This window comes from Ipomoea nil, unplaced genomic scaffold (assembly GCF_001879475.1).
Source record: "Ipomoea nil cultivar Tokyo-kokei standard unplaced genomic scaffold, Asagao_1.1 scaffold2036, whole genome shotgun sequence".
Taxonomy (NCBI): Eukaryota; Viridiplantae; Streptophyta; class Magnoliopsida; order Solanales; family Convolvulaceae; genus Ipomoea; species Ipomoea nil.
In genome coordinates, this window is record NW_017618464.1 from 4,830,155 (window position 1) to 4,852,931 (window position 22,777).

Genomic DNA, 22,777 nt, shown 5'->3' on the forward strand with positions numbered 1-22,777 from the left:
TCGAAGACTAATTAGGGTGAAACTGTTATAGTGGAAGAATAAAATTGATATTAATAAAGGTGAAATTACTAAATTATTTTAACAGGGGACTCAATTGAGAAAATCATTAAAGTCGAGGACTTTATTAAGTACAAAAAGTTATTTAGCACTAAATCGAAAAAATCACTATAGTCAAAGATTAATTTGATATTAACTCTTAATAAAATATATATAACTTTTGCAGTAGTGTAATATAACCATTACAAATTCATGAAAATCAATTGTTACAGAACATTATTATAATAATAGATTCAAAGAAAATACAAGGTAGAAAAAGGTTGATAGGACCCACTAGGATGGATTATAAAAGAAGGCAAAATGAATATGATTGTAAAAGCGACATATTCATTTCCAACTTACAACATTTGGTTAAGCAATCCTTCAAAATCAATTCTATAAGTATACAATATACATGTCCCACCAAATGTCACTATACCCATTTATACAAACATGCTAGTCGTACCATTTACGGAATATACTCCCAGTTACAATTATATTCTTTAATTAGTTTGAGTCAGTCAACCTATACTAATTCACCAAATAGTTGTTAGGAATAAATTATTTCTAACAATCTCCCTCTTGATTTATTAAGGAATTTCTATTTATAAAAGGGAAAAGGGTCAAATAGGTCAACGAACTTTAGTTTAAAAGTCAATTAGGCCCCTAAACTTTTTAAAGGTGCAATTACACCCATCAACAATTCATTTAAGTGCAATGAAGCCCAAAAACAAGTTAATGACCTGCTATCACAGGTCATTAGGGTTCAAGTCACCTTCCGACGAATTTTTCGACAAAAAAATGTGATCAACAACCGACCTAGATTTGCCAAAATTTTGCTGGTTACTTCTTTTGTCGAAAATTTCGCCGGTCACTTTTTTTTTTGCCGAAAAATTCGCCGAAAGGTGGCCTAAACCCTAATGACCTGTGATAGCAGGTCATTAATTTATTTTTGAGCTTCATTGCACTTAAATGAATTGTTGATGGGTGTAATTGCACATTTAAAAAGTTTAGGGGCCTAATTGACTTTTAAGCTAAAGTTCAAGGGTCTATTTGACCCTTTTCCCTTTATAAAATGATATTTCTCATTCCTTTTGATCGAAATGACATGTAATAGTAGATCATTTACCGAGTTTTGGATTTCATTACCTTAATATAACATGTTAAAGTGTGCAATTGCACTTTTTAAAAATTTAGTGATTTAATTGACTTTTCAAGTAAAGTTTAGGATCTTATTTAAACATTTTTTCTAAGTTAAATTAATTTTACATTTTTGTGATTATTTAATATTTACTAGTTAGATTCATAAGACGAACTTTATTTAATGCACATCTTCAAAGACTGTGATTTTCACTAAAATCAAAGAATTTTGTAATGGTGGCGAGCACTTTTGGAAGAGGACAAAGATTTAGTTGATTGATTGTTATAATAAATCTTTTACTATAAAAGGTTTCAAACGTTCCGACGCCCTATTCTCTACGCAATTGTTTCTTTCTCTTCTTAAACCCCTAGCAGAAATGATTTTTCAGAAAGAAAAAAAGAAGAAGTAATTGCCCCGTATTAAATTTTTATATTTATTAATACAATAAATTCACATGATCTAAGAAACATAATTTTTTTTTCCTGCTTGTTTAAAAAAAATATTTTTTTTTTCTGCTGAAAATGTGGCTCCTTTAAACAAGCAAAGACAGGACAAAAAGCGTGGAAATAAGCCTTTTTACTGTTGGCAGTATGAAATGTCTGAATTACATGAATTGATGCAATTACATTCTTGAAAGTTTGAAACTTTGACAAGAGCTGCTTACCTCAGCTTGATTTTATTATTATTCTATGCGGAGTAGTTATTGTCTGGTCTGCAATGCAGTGTTTTCTATTTGTTTCTTAGCTCCATCAAATGTCAATCGTGATCAAGAGATGTCAGGATACGTGGGATAGAACAAAACTGGTACAATATTAATATTAATATGAATTAGATTGTGCAAGAACAGGGTTTATTTCTTATTTTAGGGTTTCTATGTTGTGATTTTGTTGTCAAATCTCAGCCACGGCTTCTGGTGAGGATGATCTGAAGATCTGAGGAAACATTCTGTTTTGTTCTTCTGTGAAAACACTATTCCTTAAAGAAAGATTCGATTTTTACTATTATATATTATAAAGAGAGTATGAAGGTGCTATTTGGGAGCCCAGGGACTGTGAGTGGGCTGTTTCTAAGGATTGGGCAGTCTGTGTTTGCAGCTGTTTCAATTGCGGTGATGGCTTCTGCTCATGGATTCTCTATTGCCACTGCTTTCTGGTAGTATTTCTTCTTCTTTTACTTATTCTATTTTGTTTTCCTAATTTCTCTTTTTTCTTTCCCTGCCATTACTTGTGCTACTCACTTTGATTCCATATTTTGACATGGTGGGGTATTTGAAGTTTTCTTTTTTTGGTTATTATATTGCTATGAAAGAAATACTATACTCTATTAGAGTTTTGATTGATTGCCCACTGGAGTATAGAAGCATTAAGTTGGGCTGGGAAGTGATTGGCAAGAAAGTGTGGGCATTGTGAACTGGGACAATTTGTAAATTTCTGGACTAAACTAACTCTCTAAGCTTGTCTTTGTGAACAGATTATCTACTTCTATTATCCATTCTTGTTGTTCTTTCCTCAGAATCTTCTAGTCTGGTTTTGATGCTTCTTGATCTTATGTTTGCCCTGCCTTGTAGCTGTGTTTAAACGTTAAAACAGTCAATCTAAACCACCTTGTAGACTTGAAGCAGACATATTAGTATATGAAATAACTGTCTTCTAATGCCCGAGGCATTGCTTTGAAATTCTTGATTGTTGATGCTGTGTTGGGAGTTGGGACCGTATCCTATATGGCTCTACTGTTTGCTTATGCGATTGCGTGTGTCTTTTGGCTCAGTTATTTAATTGCGTCAATGGGGCTTCAACTTTTGTGGAGCTTCACACTTGCTTGCCTTGATGCTCATGCTTTGAGGGTGAAAAGAGACATGCACAATCACGTCTTAGTGAGCCTGTTCGTCGTTGGTGATTGGGTACATACCTTCTGCTTTCTCTACTCTTTTTTTTTTTTTTTTTTTATATCTTGAACTTCACATGTTTTTCGGTGTTTATATTTTAAGGTTCAGAATGATATTCTGGATAACATATCAACAATTGAGGGAAAATGAAGTGATTGATTCGTTATATATGTGTTCTGGTTTCTGTGCACTCTCATCCCTTAAGAGAGGTCGGGAGTTCGAACTCCCTCTCGTATGAAAAAACCAATCTGGCAAGCACTTTGCCCCTTAATTGGGCCGGCCTGGTGCGAATAGGGATTAGTCTGAGTATGGTACGGGCTTAAAGGTGCCTCCTACAGTTAGGGCCTACTCAGGAGTCAGGACACCTCATGGCCTGACCAAAAAAATATATTTCTTAATTTAACTTATCAACAAAAACGAAAAACTACAATGCCCCTTGATTTATATCTTGTCACATCAGCAAACAACAAAACGAAACCACTGCTATGGTCTTGGTCCTGCATAGCAGGACACTTTAGGTTAAAACTATTGTTGTATGGTGGCAATATCTAATTCCTGACAGTTTGAAATGGTAGTTGATGGTTGGAGTCGTTGGGCTTAGAGATCTATATTATAGTACATACATACATACACGATAATCCTTTGTTCCTCTTGGTTTATCAGATAAATAAGTCGCTCAATAACAACCTATTTCTGCTGTCTTTGGTTATACATGTCAGGTTTTCGTGAAAAAGTTGATCTAATTCTTTTTAAAGTTACGTGAACACAACGCGTTTGCTTTCTCATTATACTAAATAAATTAGACTTCTATCCACTGTTGCAAAAATCGCGCCTAGGCGGCCTAGGCGCCCGCCTAGGCGCTCTAGGCACCCTAGGCGGTCCCCTGGCACCTAGAGGGCGCCTAGCGATTTTTTCAACATTGCTTCTATCAGTGCTCGTTTTGTGATTGGCGGTTTAATCAAATGTTGGTGTATGTATGTTCATAATACAGGTGACAGCCACTTTGTCCCTAGCTGCTGCGTGCTCGTCAGCTGGCGTGATGGTTTTGTTCGGCAGGGACACAACGATTTGCGAGAGAATGGAGGGCCTATCGTGCTCCATGTATCAAGTCTCGATCACGCTGGCTTTCTTGTCCTGGTTTCTCCTCGCCTTCTCTTCTTGCGTCATGTTTTTGCTCGCTGCCTCGAATTAGGTACACTGCGGTTAGCTCCTCCACGCACCATATTGATTGTTCAACCGCGGGTTGTGAATATTTACCGATTTTGGCAACCTCTATATAGGTATAGAGACCAAAGTTTCAAGCTTGTTTTATGAAGCTTTTTGATCCCTTCTCATTGTTGATCTATGACAGACAATCATGTACAGATACCACAATAGTTCATTTCAAGTCTTTTCTCATATATGCATATATTATTGTCTTTAGATTACAGATGCTGCTGTTATGGTCTAGCCTTGTCACTATTCAAATGAGCCCACCTCTTCCCATGAATCCGTGTGGACAGATCTGGTCCATTAAAAGCTAGAGACAAATGGTCAGATTTGGTTCATTATCAACTGTGCAACTGTGATCTCTAGTTGCACAGTTAATAATGAACCAGATCTGACCATTGATCTCTAGTTTTTAATGGACCAGATTTGTCCATACGGACTCATTGGAAGTGGTGGACTCATTTGATCATGAGTTTATATATATATATATATATATATATATATATATATATAAGGCTAGGATCAGGTGAGAACTAGCAATCTCGTGCGGACTAATCTCATCATTTCATTGAAGATGATCAATGGCAGAAAATTAAGGAAAAAACGCAGTGTCATTTTTGTAATTATGACGGTGCATTTGGAAACACTTGATGGTGCATCCAAGAATAACTACAATTGCATTTAGGATCTATAATAGTGTACTTAGTTTGTGCACTATTAGTTATCCGTGGATGCACTATCAAACATTTTCAAATGCACCATCGTAATTACGGAAATGCCATCACGGTTTTTCCTTAATTTTGAGCTATTGATCATTTTAGATAGATGGATGAGATTAGTCTGCACTTTCTATCAATACTACCCGTTTTCATTTAAACCTAGTTCTATATATATGGCTCACAAGCAGCTCGTCGAGCCCCGAACCAAATGTTTTAGATTATATAACAATATATGAATAACCTTGGATTATATATTGAATCTTAGATATATATATCAAATGTTTTATCACACATGACTTATATGGCATGCCAATGATTGAGGTGAGAAGTGAGCTACAGTGCTATAGAGTACAGACATGTCCACTCCACTCAATAATGTAAGACAAATAATGATATATGCTGGGCTACTTTTGTGAATTTGACAGTTAACCAAACCAAAAATCCAGAACAGCTTGTCACATAAAGACTTAACACATTAGATCCCACAAGATTCCATCTTATCTTATCCACTTCAGTGATGATGAAACTTCATGGAATATTAACTTAAATCCCATTATTTTGATCTCTTATAGATCACATTATACACCCACTACATGGTTATATGATTATTATATAAAATTTTTAGGAATTTTTTATGATCGATATAATCATATAGTCTGTTAACTGAGTCTGAGACTAATAGTACCAACCAAGATACAAGATCAAGACCTGACTCCCACAGTATGATAATGTTTATGTACACAGAGTAGATTGGTTGCACCATTTTTTGGTGGTGAAGATGTTTCATACATTTAACCACACAGCAAGCCTATAAAGAACAGTATAAGTGAACACAAATTCAACTTACAAGAAGGGACTTTTACAAGGGAAAACAAGAAATCAAACAGGGAAAGGAAATTACATGAAAAGAACAGAGACACATTCTGAGACAAATCGACACATAAACTTACTTTTGACTCCTAGTATTATTGAATTCACAATTCACATCACTATCTCCGGCTTCAGGATGCTGGATTTGATCTCTTTGTGGGGCAAAACCACGCCCCCGTTGCTGTAAATTTCATCGCAGACATGAACATCCTCCCCGAGGATGGTCATGTTCTCCACGCGGGCCCATTGCCCGACAGTGGAGTGCCACCCGATAATGCTGCTTGAGACGCAAGCATGCTTCTTGATGCGCACTCCACGCATGACAGTGCAGCGGGAGAGCCTGACCCCCGCCTCGATCGTGCAGCCCGGCCCGATTGCGACATCTGGCCCGATCAAACACCCGTCGCCAACTTTGGCAGTCTCGTCCACGATTACATTTCCTACGATGTGGGGTCCGGAAGCCAGTTTAGTCGAGGATTTCTTCCTTAAAGAGTCGAGGTAGAGTCTCAAGCCAGTGATGTAGTCCTTCGGCTGCCCTATGTCCATCCAGAAACCCGGGAGGACCATGGCGTAGAGCTTTTGCTCCGCTGCAATCTTTGGGAACACCTCTTTCTCAATCGAGGTGGGTTTTAATTCGATCCGGTCTAGCACCGAAGGGTTAAGCAGATAAATCCCAGCATTAATCTTATTACCAACAAAGGTCTTCGGCTTCTCCACAAATCTCTCTACTTGCCCGGTCGATTCTTCCATGATAACAACACCATACTTCGAAGGTTCATCAACCTGTATCAACCAACCGGTGAACATTGGTAATTTTTTTTGGTCAGACTATGAGGTGTCCTGAGCAGGCCCTAACTGTAGGAGGCACCTTTAAGCCCGTACCATACTCAGACTAATCTCCATTCGCACTAAGCCGGCCCAATTAAGGGGCAAAGTGCTGGCCAGATTGGTTTTTCCATACGAGAGGGGGTTCAAACTCCCGACCTCTCTTAAGGGATGAGAGTGCACGGCCACTCACGCCAACCAAGCTGGTTTGTGAAATCTCAACAACCCTAATAAAATAAAAATTTCAACGGGAAGAGTAATTGGTGATTTACCTTAGTAACCAGTATGGAAGCCTCTCCTCCGTGAGCTTTGTGAAATTCAATCATCTCTTTGAAAGGATATTCACTGATAACATCACTGTTGAGAACGAAAAACGGCTCACCAGAATCATCTATCAGTTTGTCCCTGGCCAGGGCAAGCGGACCTGCAGTCCCAAGCGGTTCAGTCTCTTGTGAACAGGAAATCTTGATCCCGAGCTTCGATTCGAAATCTTTCAAGAAGTTCAGCATCACCTGCGTATAAAGACGCTCTTCTTATTAACGATTCTGAATAATATCGCATTATCGCTACACATTAAAGATAATTAACACAGGGAATCAACCTCGGGCTGGTAGTTAATAGCCAGGACGACTTCAGTTACTCCAACAGCTTTAAGCGCCTCAATCTGAAAAAGATACGATTCAACTAACCAGAATTAAAAATCGAAAGCAGAAGTAAAAGAATAATACAGATGGCTTCGTTTACAAATTAGAATGTTTTAGAACGAAAGTATGATTATAGATGAACGGGTGTACCTGATGCAAAATCATAGGTTTATTTGCAAATTCAACAAGCGGCTTGGGGGCGCTGAGAGTCAATGGCCTCAGTCGAGTGCCAAAGCCTCCAACAAGAATAAGTGCCTTCATACTGAGAATGCGATGTTCCTGCAGAAAGTATCGACTAGAATCTCAGTAGAACTTATTATATCCTATTGAAGAACGAAATCAAATGCAGATATCAAAATGGGCTCAGTCCATCCGTATTTATCCTAGTGAAAAAGGAAGAAACGTGCACGACTATGAACTCTGTATGGACATCTTTAAGTGGGAGACGATAATCAACAGCTCATATTCACTTGAAAACGCCATAATCAACAGCTCATATTCACTTGAAAACGGCAAAATGACAGTCATTTATGACGTGGAATACGCTGAGATTGACACGAATGAACCGGGTTTTTTTTTTTTTTAATGTAGATTAAGCAGTCTATTACAGTGGACTGCAACAGAAATAGTCTCAAAGTTTAACGATGGGGGTGGAAAAGACGTCCAAGCAACAAAAACAGTTTACTCCAAATGGAAAAGGAAACAAATTCTAGCGATTCCACAGGCTGGAGCCTTTAATGGAAACGACAACCGCATGATGCTTGGGTGAAGAGTCAAATATCAAATTGAACAATGATTTGCTAAAAATAGAGAAGAAAAGTTATACAGATACAGATATCTCTATATCAGGCGCAAAGCATTACTTGTGAATTGAATCTTGCTAAACACAGTAGACAAATTGCAGCAAATCTAGATCCCCAAAATTATCAAAAAGTACATCTTTAAGATATACAATTATAAACTTTCCTCTAATCATCTAAATTTCGCTCAGATTACACTTACCCCCCTCACTAATCAGGTTCTTGTATGCAGGACACAATGACAAATACTAAAGAACTAACTCCTCTCTGCCAAAAAACCAATACGGAGGATTCAAGTTTACATCTTACTAGTCAGGACTAAACTTAACTCTCTGCCATACAGATGAAATGTTATTCTCTTAGGGGTGAAAATTAAAGAAAACATAACCAAGAAATGCATAGAAGATTACTTCCCCTTAACACAAGGGAAATAAGGCTAAACCAAAACTTTCACAACCTCACCAAATCCAGCTAGCACACATCTTTTGTTGCAAAGTTTAAGCCTTTTTTGCAAATTCATTAAGTGAGAATTACAAGATTTCCAGATTCTTAGACACAGAACAACTTGATTCCACAAAACATGACAACAGCAGTTTCCCACAGCTGGAAAAAAGACAAAATCTTGATGACATAAGTTCTTTCCTGCTTTATTTCTTTTCATTACAGAAAACCACACCAAATCATTATCTAATGGAAGAAAGAACCACAAATTGAATTGAGCACATGAAGCCAAAAGCCTTGCAGCACCAGATCCAATGACACAACATCAAAATCACAAATTCAATGAAACCCACAGCAAAACCAAGCCCACATTGTTAAATTCTCCAAAGAAACAAAAATCACAGCCAAACAACACAGAAACCAATGATTCCCAATTCTGCCAATGCTCAATTCTTCAGATCCAAACACAATTACACAAAACCAAGAAAAAGTAAGATGCAAGAAATAATTCAGGGAATTCACCTCTAATCACGGGTAGATCAAGTGTATAAGGACGAGTTGAAGCGCGAGTCGACCCGAGTCAGGGGCGAGTCAATATGCTTTTTTTCCCTCCCTTTTTGACAGACCCCCGCAAAAGACGAATTGGGGTGTTGTCACCCCCCCTTGTATGCTTATGTGGTGCTTTTAGAGAAGCTTTGGCAGATAAAAAGATTTCAGCTTTTGGATATATATACATATACACACATAGAAGCGTGTGTGTATGCACAGGAAAATGAGGAAATTTTTACAGAACGTAGTAGATTGACTTCGCGCATGGCGGATTCCAAACCGGGTTTCTTCTTTTACCGGGACAAAAGAACCGGTTCGCGTCGGCCTGTATTCTATTCCTTTTACAGATTATTACTTGCAAAATGATGGTGAGTTTTTTAATAGTAAAATGATTATGATGTCAATTTATATGGACATTTTTTTAATATATTTAAAGTCATAACAGAAATTGGTAAACACTATCTAAGAGTATAAACTGGATAAATTTTATTTTTGTGTAATAATTCACAAATCACATCGAATAGATAAAATTACACTAAGAAGACCTATTCATGGTTCATGACTTTTTGGTATAAGAATCATGTTTCACACACTTTACGTGTTTTTATTTATTTATTAACTAGGTATCCATTAATCTTCTGTAACGAAATTAATCAAATTAAATAACATTGGAAGCAATCATAGTCAAGTTGGTCATTGACTTGATAATTACAAAATTACAAATTCAACTCCTAACAGAAGTGCCTTATTGGCTTTCTTGATTTAAACCGACAGTCAACTATGGGTAACCATGATGGTTTAAATCCTTGTGATTTGAGTTTACCATGTGCACATCCTTGGATAGTAACAACAAACTTTCTATTCATAATACGAGATTTACCAAGTGTGTACTCTCAAATAGTGACTGCAAGGTTCTCTTGTTACTCAAAAAATTAAACAATATTATAATTCACAATTAAAAATTTTAATTTTACAATAATAATAATAATAATAATAATAATAATATTATTAGGATTATTTACGTTGACTTTTTTAAATGAAGATCTTGAACTTGAAACTAGCAAGAGGTTTGTTAAAAATTAAATTAAATTTAAAAAAAAAAAAAAAAAAAAAAAAAAAAAAAAAAACCTAGCATGAGGTTTTGCACCAAAGCCGTGTGCTATGTTTTATGTATGTATAGTTGTATACATACATTAACATAAAAGTCTTCGAAATCAAGCAATTAAAAAAATCAAAACATTATTTATTACCTTCAAAATTAATAATCTCTCTAATATTCAGCACTTGATATCTTTACTATTATGAAATTAATTTATATTTAATTCAAAATGCACCCACGTACTTTACTTCATCACTCTGAAATTAATTCAGTTTTAATTAGAAATGTACACATAAAATTTGACTTTATTGATCTACCGTCGTAATTTGTTAGGTTTACTTAACATAAAATTTAATGAAAATATGTCAATTTCAATAAAACTTGAATGATAACTAAGTACAATAATTCTTACATAAAAATTGAGGGAGAATAACAAATTAAACACTATACGCCAATTAAATTATGGTTTATATTTATTCAAAAAAAATTATGATTTTTATTGATATATACACTAACATGTATAGTTTGCGTTGACGCTTAGTGTCGGTGGCTTCTTTTAATGTTTTGCACGCCAAGGTTTATCATATATATACATATACATACGAGCATTTCTTTATTGTCTGTCCATTAAAAGAAATTAAAATTTTAAAAAGACGTTAGATTTTCATCACTTTTTTTTTTAATAAATCCTATTCTTATTTAATATTCAGAATTAAATTGTTTTGAGTGAAGCTTGTAATCATAATCAACTAAAAAGATTAATAAACATTTTTTATCGGAATTGAATTTGAAACATTATAGTTACTAAATTAAAAGTCTGACTAATTTGGTTGGAGATATTTTTTTTGACGCCCAATAAGCATATGAGACTAATATTTTGAATTAAAAGTATAATATTTTAAAGTTAAAGATTAAAAACTAAAACAAATTGAAAACCATTAATAAAATGCAACTATAACCCAAAAGTATAATCATATGCTACGAAATATGAATCACGTGGGATGGGATTCATATTTTATGTTCGGAAGAAATGCTGATAAAGTGACACCGTGGAAAACTCTACATGAAAGCGACTTGTCTGCTAAGGGGTTAGGTAATTCTAATTAATTTGTTTAATATAAATATTTTGAGATTTTTTTATAAGATCCAATGTCAATTTTACATTGATTTAATCAAGATAATGTTACTAAGAATTAAACTTGTGATCAGACATATATATAGATTGAGATGACTACATCCATTACTTAACTCATAACGGGACCACGTCTCATAACGGGTGAATTTTTTTACTGTCCACTCCTGTCCCAACCTGACGCGTATATCACTATGACTCTATGAGTACCGATCGCTTATTAATTATTTTAATTTTTTTTAAAAAAAAAAACAATAATAATATTTACATTATTTTAAATAAGATTATAGGTATGTTTTGTATATAAAATTCGTACCCACCATGACATGTTTAATTTTTTAAGACGCATTCTTGATCCACCATTTGTTATCATAGAATAATTCAAAAATTTGAAGAACAGATTAAAATTAGGATCCTTACATGTAAATATTAAAATAATGTTTCATCTACTCAACTACTCATATCGAGTCAATTTGGATTACTTTTCCCTTCTTGAAGATTGATAACTATAATCAGCTCTTTTTGTTGAAACATAAGTATAGTTACCTAAGACTTGTAACCTTTACACATTTTAGAGGAAACTTCTAGTAATGGACATTATTGGCAGCTCTGCAGTTCTGCAAATTTCACATGCTCAAACATCATTTGCAATGACACCAGAAACAAACATTTCTTATCTTAAAAACAAAAAGAAAGATCATAGGGAAAGAGAATCGATTCAAGGATAAAGCAGCTGAAAGGAAACCTGCACAAGTTATTATGTTTCCTAAAAATGGTACCTTTAATGTGTACAAAAAGGAAGAAGTTTCCAAAGGGAGAAGCTTTCAAGCATTTGCACCTTCTTCCCAAAGAGAAATTAATATTCAAGTTTTGCGGCTTAGCTCAATGGTTCGGTAAATAATATTTAGGAGTAGAGATCAATGTTCGAACCTCGACGTTAGTAGTGTGAAGATTATGTCTAAAGTTGACAGATCTTACTTGACTATGACCGTTGAGCCATTAGATCACTGTGATTTATATTTTTACAAATGCTCAATTTGGTTACATCCTAATTAATATATTTATTTAAAGAAGAGTCAAATAATCCTCTTCAAAACCAACAATTAGGCAGTAGGTAAGTGAAATTCATTAATGTTGAAGCAAAAATGAGAAAAGCTGAATGCCAGCAGAATTGGGCACATGGTGGACCTGGTCAAATTAAAATTAGTTGAAGAGACAATATCAGAGATCAGATTCCCCAAACTAGGTACACTTCCATAACACCTAATTTATGAGTTAAAAAATGGAAACATCTACATCTAAGGGGTCCAACCATGATTTTTTTTTTTTTTTTAATATATATATAACAATGTTTTATGGCTTCGTGATATTATATTTTAGATCTCATAAATTAACTCTAGACTCATAGGAGCAACCACAATAAAATGATTTTTAATGTTTTTTCAGTTTCTTTTGCCATGTGAAATAGAGATAAGGTCAAGGTTACCCTGCAAGTAGGGGTGTAAACAAATCGAATTGAGTTGACATATCTAATTATTCGATTCGAATTCAACTATATATTCAAATATTCGTATTCGTTTAATATTCGAAACTCAAATTTGATTTGTATTCGATTCGACCAGTTTATTCGAATAGATTCGATTCAACTCGAATATTCGAATTCGAAAGGCTTAACTTAATTTTTTATAAAATTCTCCAATAAATATAATAAAAATTTATATTTAAATAACATAAAATATTTGAATATATTCGAATACTATTTGAATCGAATACACTCTAATTCGTATTCGTATTCGTATTCGAAAAATATTCGAATCGAATACACTTTAATTCGTATTCGTATTCGAATCGAAAAAAGTATTCGAATTCGAATTCGGATTCGGATTCGAAATATTCAAATTCGAATCACGAATCGAATTTTTTTTATTTGATTTGTTTACACCCCTACCTGCAAGATATTGGTTTTTGGTGGGTCCCGCAGGAGAGAGAAATGTAGTAGAAAGGCGCAATTTTGTGCATTAACTGCACAGACAGTGCCCAGCGGGGCGCATGTAATGTACGCGGGCTGGCGCGCTAACTGCTTTTTTTTTTTTTTTTTTTCTATTTCCTATTTGTGTGAGACATGTTTTTTTTTTTTTTTTACATCTTTTTCCTTATTCTCTTTCCCCCTTTCTCTCCTCGGCTCAAAATCACCCAAAAAAAAAAAAATTACTATTGAGGTTGTCCTAAGGAGGTAAAATGATTCTGAGGAGGAGGGGGAGGATATCCAGTAGTCAGTATCTGACTCTCACAACATTCGTTTGGCCAAGTAAGCGGAGCTCATCTTCCCGCAGGGTTCTTTGGATTTCTCTCGGAGGGCTCTCAAACCATGTGATGGTGTCGTCTTTATCATATGCTCGCCTACTCAGTATGTCAGCTGCTCTATTTTGTTCCCGGGGAACATGTTTTAGATGGATTTCCCATTGCCGATTTCTTATTTCCTTGTACCAGGATACTAGGTTGCTTGCAGGGCCCTCGTATTCTTCAGTGCTGTTGATCAGGGAAACTGCTCTCATGCAGTCTGTCTCCACGATCACCTTTCGGTACCCCAGCTCCCATGCTTTATTTACACCAATGTATATCCCCCATAGTTCAGCTTCCACCGCCCCACAGGCTCCTACCTTCTTGGAGAAGGCACCTACGAAATCAGCTTCTGCATTTCTTAGAATACCGCCGCACACAGCATCATTATTTCTTCCTGTTCCTCCATCTGTGTTTAACTTTATCCACCCTGGTTCAGGAGGTTGCCATGGCTGACAACGACGACTCTCGCCACCTTGCCGTCTTCCCGGTCCTGAGCTCTTGTCCATAGCTGTTTCAATCAAGGAGGTAAAATGATTTAACTCCAAAATTTAACATCAAATTATGCACTTGCGCACAAAGAGTCCAACTCAAACTCAAATTCTCATTGTTTGTAGCATGAATTAGATTCCCACCATGCCACAAACCAATGTCATGGGGGCAAGAATTTTACACACACACATATATATATATACACGCACTAGAATGACATGAGTTTTATTCTTGTCAACACCCTCTCAATTAAATTTACTATTCATGATCTTTCTAGTATAGTTTACAAGTTTAAAATTTATACAGTACATACACTACTATAGATATATATCTTCGTAAAACGAACGATTGTTCTATTTTTTTAAAAAAAATTGTCATGATATATTAAATATTGGCTATTTATCAACACTTTTGTAACAGTGAACCTATAATGAAAGCCCTACTCATTACAGAAGTGGGCATGCATATTGATGGCATGATGACCTGTATATACTTTTTTTTTTTTTAATTGAAACTTTTAAAAATTTAATTCAACTATATTTTAGTCCATGCAATATAAAATTGTTTGAAATTTGATTATCTTTTTTCAAGCAAAGTTTATATGTTATGATAAAGGGTAAGTACATGAAGTTAAATAGGTACATAGCGATCATGTGGTATATAAATTAGGAAAAATAGTCAAATACACTCTCGGACTTCGGCTCTGTTTGGCAAATCTAGCTAAAAAGCTATAACCTAGGAGCGGAAAGCTGAAAAAGAACTGAAAGCTGAAAAGCTATAAGCTCGGAGCTGAAAATTGAAGAGCTGTTAAGCTAGCTGTTATGATTGAAAGTGTTTGGTAAAATTAATTTTTTGATAAGCTGATAAATGTAAAAAGACTAAAAATGACATCTTCATAAAATTTAAATTAGTTTGTTTACATATTAAAATTTAACATTTTATCTTGAAAAAAAAATAACATTTTGAAATAAAACTATTAGCATAATCATGATCTAGCATCTCATAATGAAGTAGCAATATTGTTGCAAATATAATAATAATAATAATAATAATAATAATAATAATAATAATAATAATAATAATATTTGCGGTGAAAGTTGCGGATAAAGAAGAAGAGAAAATGATTTTAATTGGGAAGGGTAAATTATGTCATTACTTTAAAATAATAAGGATAAAAATGGAAAAAAAGTTAGGAAGCTAGGAGCTTATTTTGAGAACGTTACCAAACAGAGCTTATAGCTTATTAGTAGCTTAAAATAAGCTATAAGCTCCTAAATAAGCTCTACCAAACAGAACCTTCATAAGAGAAGTCAAATAAACTTTTGATTTTTAAAAGTTGCAATTAAATACATTAACATTTAATTTATTCTATTGAAGTCCAAAAATCATATAATGACTTGTAATAACAGGTCGTTAGAATTCCGGCGATGTTCCAGTAACCTTCAGAGGAAAAATCAGCGACCGACAACGGCTCGTTGGTTGTCGATTTTCTCTCGCAGGTTATTAGAACATCACCGGAACCTTTACAACCTGCTATTATAGGTCACTATTCAATTTTTGGACTTTAATGAATTAAATTAACATATTAATGTGCTTAATTGTAATATTTAAAAATTCAAGAGACTAATTAATTTCTAGCATAGAGTTTAGGAATATATTTAATCATTTTTCCTACAAATTATAATCAACATACAATCGTTATGCACTGGACCCGTGTCCAGCTTGCAAGCTGGACACGGGTAACAGTGCTAACGGCACTGTTAACTTTTTTTTTTTTTTTTTTTTTTTTTTTTTCAATTTCAGACTGTTTTGTTATAGGAGTATATATTCATAATTTTATTACTATATGTTAATAATTATACATTCATAACTCCATAACTGTACATTCATAACTCTATAACTGTACATTCATAACTCTATAACTGTACATTCATAACGTCATAACTGTACATTCATAACTCCATAATTGTACATTCATAATTTTCGAAGCTCTATGTTCACAATTTTAGAGCTCTATGTTCATAATTTTATCACTATATGTTCATAATTGTAAGTTCATAATGTTAGAGCTCTTTGTTCATAATTCGATCAATAACTGTACATTCATAATTCCATAATTGTAGATTCATAATCTCATAACTGTAGATTCATAACTCCATAACTGTAGATTCATAACTCTATAACTGTACATTCATAATCTTCGAAGCTCTATATTCACAATTTTAAAGCTCAATGGTCATAATTTTATCACTATATATGTTCATAATTGTAAGTTCATAATGTTAGAGCTCTGTGTTCATAATTTCATAATTGCATAACTGTACATTCATAACGGCATAACTGTACATTCATAACGGCATAACTGTACATTCATAATCAAAAAAAAAAAATAACGCCGTTAACGCCGTTAACGGCAAAACACGCGCGAATTTTTTTTTTTTAACTAAATGACGCGTTTTTTTAAAAAAACGGCGTCGTTTTGGGCCCGTGTCCACAATTCAATGTGGACACGGGTCCAGAGCATAATTTGCCATCAACATAGGACTAGGACTTAGGACGGGCTGGTTGACCTTAAACCAACCCATATATATGGGCCAGCCCATTAAGTTGAGCCCATAGCGCAGATATAAGTATTCAAAACCTACGTTCTCTATCTCATTCTTCCCAATACGTTCTCTATCTCATACTCAGCCAGTTGAATACCAGATTTCTATAGCTCCGGCGGCCATGACTACCGATTCCCTTTCGAAGCCGGCGAGCAAGCTCCGATGGGGGGAGCTGGAGGAAGACGACGCCGAGGACCTCGATTTTCTCCTCCCGCCGAAGCAGATCATCGGCCCGGACGAGAACGGCGTCAAGAAGGTGATTGAGTACAAGTTCAGCGACGATGGCAATAAGGTTAAGATCACCACCACGACCCGTGTGCGAAAGCTCGCCAAGGCGCGCCTCAGTAAACGGGCGATCGAGCGCCGCTCCTGGCCCAAGTTCGGCGATGCTGTTCGTGAGGACGTCGGAAGCAGACTCACCATGGTCTCCACCGAAGAGATCTTGCTTGAAAGGCCCCGAGCCCCTGGTAATCTCTCGTTTTCCTCGACGTGTTTTTCTCTCTGTGTGTATATATTGATGCTTTTCTGGTGTATTCATTATCATATATGTGGTTTTTGTATACATCAAAGGGGAAAAAGTTGTATTTTTATTGCGATTGGTCTGGTGTAGTGTAGGTTATGATTATTTTGAACAATGTTTTGATGAATTATCCTTTTTATTGAAGTATAAATTAAAATTACCAATAATTTTAAGAGTAATAGAACCAAGGTTTTGTATCGAAAAAACTACTAAATTGCTCTGCGGTTTCAGTTTCAACAATCCAAATTCATCAGTTTAATATAAAAGAGTATTGATTTTCATTATCCTAAGGGTTTAGGGTTCTTTGATCCTGAGACATTGTGTTTCCTCTCAACAGTTAGGGTTTCAAAGGATTAATGTTAATCATACTGTTGATACATGGTGCTATGCTGTACATAACTATTAGTAATAGAAAGTAGCTAATCTAGTTGATTTGTGCAATAATAATGCCCTAAATTTGTGGGGAGTGATTAATTGAAGTGGTAACTGTGTTCTTTCCCTTGAGAACATATCATTTAGTGTATCGTTTTGCAATGATTTGCAGTTCATTTGTATGGTGTATTTACTTTGGATGTTGTCTAGTGTCTATGCTAACTAACAAAATCCTGGTGCTGATGACAGGTTCCAAAGCTGAAGAGGCCAAGACTGCGGATGCACTGGCTGCTCTTAATAAACCGGGTGCTGTTTTGATGGTTTGTAGAACTTGTGGCAAGAAAGGCGATCACTGGACATCTAAGTGCCCTTACAAGGATCTTGCTGTACAGACTGACACCTTTGTTGACAAACCGCCAATGTCTGATGCTAGCTTGCCTCCTGGTGCAACTAAAGGAGCTTACGTTCCACCAAGCATGAGGTCGGGTGCAGAGAGACCAGCTGGAACAGACATGAGACGCAGGAATGATGAGAACTCGGTCCGTGTGACCAACCTATCGGAGGACACCCGAGAACCTGACTTGATGGAGCTTTTCAGACCTTTTGGTGCTGTGACTCGAGTCTATGTTGCTATAGATCAGAAGACTGGAGTGAGCAGAGGTTTTGGATTTGTCAATTTTGTAAACAAAGAAGATGCTCAGAGGGCAATCAACAAACTCAATGGTTATGGGTATGATAATCTTATTCTTCGAGTTGAGTGGGCCACTCCTAGAGCAAACTAGGGCAATTTCTCCAGGAAAATCTCCAGTGCTTGAAGTTTTGCTCATAGTTACCATCCTAGGTGGTTCTTGCAAAGGACAGAATTTGCTGTGTTAATTTTCTTCAAGTAGTTTATGTTGTTTGTACTTTTCTGGGCTTGTGGATAAGTTGTATTCATGACCCCAGCTAAAGATTTTATGCCTTATAAATTTTTCATTATTGCTATTATTCTACATTTCAATTGATTTAGAGTAATTCATATTTGACATTATGCCAATAATATAGTAACTTTAATAACTTTAAGCAACTATTAGGACATGAAGTTAGGGCATCCACATTTGTAAATTTTGTTGGGGTTTTTTTAAGGGAAAAACTGGTGGATCTTTTTCTCTTGCAAATACATAGTGCATGTGTTCTCCATGCACCCATTGGGGCGCACTTGGCGGCCACTATGACATTTTACATTGATTTTTCTTTTAAAAAAAATTGTCATAATTTTTTTAACCAAACAATGGGAGATGCTCTTGAAAAAATTTTGACTTAACTTATTCATACCGAATATAATTTAAAAATTAGTACAACTTACATGGTTATACCAAGTATAGAGTATAGACATTCATTTTTTGTTGAACTTAGTGGCTCTATAAGATTTTTTCAAATTATGACAAGTTCTCCTAAGCAAAATATTAGTAACATTATTATATATGTCTAAAACATAACAGCATTTGTTAAAAATTTAAACAGGTTTACCTTATTGTAATCGTTTATTAACTAAGGTCAAAAAGTGAGTTTCATTCAGAGCTCACATTCGCACAACGGTTGTTGACTTTTTATAAATCAAAGCATTGTTAACAATGCTAGAAACCTGAAACATCAATGAGTATATAACACAATTCTAAAATCATATTTCCATGTAATAGTAACATGTTTTTTTAACTAATTAAAGTGATTCTATCAGAAACAATTGCATGAGAGACTGCATATAAATATACATTGACAAACATGATCTTGAAGCCTAGCCTAGATTATAGCATAACTTGACAACCATACAATCACTATTAAAGCTTTCATCTTGCCATACAAATAAACAGGAAAATGACATTATGTGCAGCTTGTAAGAGCCAGATTTCACTGAAACATAACGGGCAATCACGTCCGCCTTCGCAAGTGCCTAAAATTACGACTAACAGATTCCGCTGCATCACCATTGGCTATTAGATCTATTCCAAATACACTACCGCTATTCCTCTTCTTACTAGATATCAGAACCGCCTTTTCATCAACTGATGCAACGGTTTCCAACAGTTCAGATAAGAGTGAGGAGCGGCTCTCCTCCAAATGCCTGAACCCTTCTGATTGCATAACAACTGTCGATCAAGAATTCAAGATTTAATACATGGAACGTGAGATGAATGAAAAAGTAAATGAGAACCTAAACCAATGACAAGCAACCGGACTCCAAATGCATGCAATTGATTTTAAAATTTATTTATTTTATTCGGTTGTTTTCGGTTTATCACTTAAAGCACTACAGGATGAAAAGCCTTTTGTGATCTAATAATTAGTACCTGGAGAAGTACGCCATGTAATTCATAGTCTAAGTGACAGCAGTCCATTCTGCACCTAAGGTACAACCCAGAGTATTTTTCTCGAAAGAAATAACCCCCCTTTAAACCAAGAAAGAGCCATTTATAAACCATGGGGACATAAACCCAATAGCACGGGCTCAGCTATCATACCTTCCAATATAAATGCAGATATCAAATGGATAATAGAGCAAGCATAATGCCACCACAAACAAGTAGAGTTTTAGATTCGAGTTACATAGTGGTTGCCCATCCGATTTAATTAAGAAACTCCAAAATCTGATGCCCTTTTTTAAACATTAACAAGCAAGCAAATTACAGAAGTCTTTTCCTGCGTTACCTCAAATCTTTATCAACACAATACACCAACTGACTATCATACTGACATCATAGGATTCATAGTGCATATATGACAATACCAGATTACCATATGTGATCGGTTAATGTCTCAATAGCTAGACTCCAAGCTGTTTATCAAATGAAGTTGTGCAATTACAGAGTAATCAATGTAAGGTCTAACCCAATTATCAGGGTTTAGCCCATTCAAATTGGTAGTTAAAATGATCCTGTTTTTGGTTAAATTGGATCACAGTCATCTCAACTGCATTTATGAGTTCTTAAGAACAATTTTTTTTTTTAATTGCAAATGTCATACAAGTACTAAATTTAATGTCAGCGAAGAAACAGATTTAAAAAAACATAAAATAAAAATTACATAACCTGAAACATTGGACTGCTCACATCAACAGATTTCACCCACCTCCCAAGTTTGTAGCTGCAAATTTCAAACAGATGGCCTTGAGTTGTGAACATCCGTGCTGGTCAGCCAATGAAAGAGTTGTTGCCACTGTATCTGCAGTTACTCCCTCACACAATTTTGCCTCGCATAATTGTTTCAACCTATCTAAACCAAATTGGTCAGCTGCAGCCAACAGATGCTGCAACATGATTGTTGATGTCCAAGTTGAGCAAGTAATTTCAAGTAAATCAGGAAGCTGATCAGAGTAGACAAACTGAAGCATTGCCTGCAAATAGATAAAAGTATACCTAAATATTTGATTCCTGATGACCATCATGCAAAGAAAACCCAAATGGATAGTAGAATGACACTATTAAAAATAGAGGAGAAGATACATAATATACTAAGAAAAACATGATCACCTTAAATATAGACGGTTCAATATCCTGAATTTCTACTTCCTCTGTATTAGGATTTCCAATAAGGCCAAAAAATTGGGCTCTAAATACAGGAGAACGAGCAGCAAGGACCAGCTTGTGAGCCTTAAATGTCTCTTTTCCAACCTGGAAAACTATATCACAGCCAATTTCTGAATCCATCAAGTATTTCAGATTTTGGCCCATGTCAGAAGCAGGAACAGAAACTCTATATTTCTTTGGCCCTTCAACACGAGTTCTGACAACTCCAACAGTACAGTCCATGGCAAGGCAATCATCCTTCAGATAGTCAGAGCTTTCTAAGCTTGTTCTCTTGAAAAAACGTTTGTAGCCCCTGCAATACAAGGAATTAGATAATCTTATGAGTGATAAGTGGAATAGGTCAAAGGGTATTCTTTCTAAATACAGTATGCCTGGGGCATTTAGTCTTAAGCTTTCCCAAACTCTATTGGTTTTTCTCCATTTTTCTTCTACAAGATCAATGTGTGATCAGACCTAATTTCCTGAGGGAAGAACCCAATGTAAAATTTTGCCTTTTGTGGGCAAAAACTCCATTGTAAAACCCTAATTTGACCCACAGGAATACAATCAACAATTACACATGGAGAAAGCATGAAGAAGTAGGCATACCACATGCTTCCTTTGTATTTCAAACTGTAAGGTCCGCCCTCGAGAGAGCGGTCAAAATGGGAATGCACTTTGTGTTTCCCTTTCCCGGACTGATCCAACAGTGTGAGTTCGAACAGAGCCCTCACGTCGGCGCCGTCGCTAGCGAGCGCGATGAAGGCGGAGACGTAGACGGAAGAATCCTCGGCGTTCTTGCCGTCGGGGTAAAAGTAAACGGCCCAATCGTAGCCGCCGACGCTGAAGGTATCGCTGGCGATATACTTCCCGGGGCCCATGCCCTTGGCCAGGGAGTAACCCCGGATTGTGAAACGGTGGGACCCATTCACCGTCTCGTTGATCGACCTGGAGCACGATTCGTCGTAATTCACGGTCATCTCATTGCCGGAACTCCAACTGGAGTTGAAACCGAAGCGTCACTCACGGAATTCCGGTGACGGAAGATGAATAGATATTTATACGGCGAGTGGAGGAGAGGTTGAGGTGGCAGAGTCGGCCGCTGAAGAAAAACAAGTGGAGATTGCGGTGGTAAACGACAGTGACACTTCATTTTAGACGTTATTTGTATGGGTAATTTATTTGTTTAAATGATTCTACAAAGTTTTTACTCCTAACGTTTATTTTATACACAAAATTTTAATGTAAATGTTTATTTTAAAACTCACATAAAACAAAGTAATTTATTAATATTTACCATATCAAAGAAGAATTTATGAAGTAAGATTTGAGAATCGATGTAATAAGGGGCTAGTAATTAGCATTATAGATCGTTGAGGAGTCGAAAAATTTTTATGAGTAAGTAAATTTGGGGGCTGAAGGCCGTTCTCAGTGCATAGGACACGTAAATTAATTAGTTGCAACAAGAATGAGAATGCATGCTATGAAGTTAGGGTCAAGTTTGATACAAAAAATGTTTACTTAATATTATTGTACAAGTCAACAATCACTATAA

At 35.6% G+C, this 22,777-nt stretch overlaps 4 protein-coding genes across 5 annotated transcripts; 2 read left to right on the plus strand and 2 right to left on the minus strand.

Moving 5' to 3' along the window:
* The first annotated feature begins 1,747 nt into the window (after positions 1-1,747).
* Positions 1,748-4,489, plus strand: LOC109147673 (CASP-like protein 5B3). The gene is made up of 4 exons (XM_019295299.1): positions 1,748-1,981; positions 2,079-2,329; positions 2,945-3,077; positions 4,054-4,489. The coding sequence occupies exons 2-4, from the start codon at positions 2,199-2,201 to the stop codon at positions 4,252-4,254; spliced, it is 465 nt and encodes a 154-aa protein (XP_019150844.1). The 5' UTR covers positions 1,748-1,981; positions 2,079-2,198; the 3' UTR covers positions 4,255-4,489.
* A 1,238-nt stretch (positions 4,490-5,727) lies between these two features.
* On the minus strand, positions 5,728-9,482 carry LOC109148178 (mannose-1-phosphate guanylyltransferase 1). The gene is made up of 5 exons (XM_019296015.1): positions 9,093-9,482; positions 7,480-7,608; positions 7,287-7,349; positions 6,958-7,197; positions 5,728-6,643 (listed from the first exon to the last, which is right to left on the minus strand). Exons 2-5 carry the CDS (start codon positions 7,588-7,590, stop codon positions 5,972-5,974), a joined length of 1,086 nt encoding a protein of 361 aa, XP_019151560.1. The 5' UTR covers positions 7,591-7,608; positions 9,093-9,482; the 3' UTR covers positions 5,728-5,971.
* Positions 9,483-16,844: 7,362 nt separating this feature from the next.
* Positions 16,845-18,682, plus strand: LOC109148228 (eukaryotic translation initiation factor 3 subunit G). Its single transcript, XM_019296100.1, has 2 exons — positions 16,845-17,255; positions 17,930-18,682. The coding sequence occupies exons 1-2, from the start codon at positions 16,910-16,912 to the stop codon at positions 18,460-18,462; spliced, it is 879 nt and encodes a 292-aa protein (XP_019151645.1). The 5' UTR covers positions 16,845-16,909; the 3' UTR covers positions 18,463-18,682.
* A 634-nt stretch (positions 18,683-19,316) lies between these two features.
* On the minus strand, positions 19,317-22,367 carry LOC109148270 (BTB/POZ and MATH domain-containing protein 3-like). Of its 2 annotated transcripts, none has more exons than XM_019296153.1 (4): positions 21,832-22,367; positions 21,187-21,535; positions 20,786-21,050; positions 19,317-19,806 (listed from the first exon to the last, which is right to left on the minus strand). In XM_019296153.1, exons 1-4 carry the CDS (start codon positions 22,200-22,202, stop codon positions 19,589-19,591), a joined length of 1,203 nt encoding a protein of 400 aa, XP_019151698.1. In that variant the 5' UTR covers positions 22,203-22,367; the 3' UTR covers positions 19,317-19,588. The 2 variants fall into 2 exon arrangements, with proteins under 2 accessions (XP_019151698.1, XP_019151699.1); XM_019296154.1 differs by having other exon boundaries at positions 19,643-19,806; positions 20,746-21,050; positions 21,832-22,366.
* Positions 22,368-22,777: the final 410 nt, after the last annotated feature.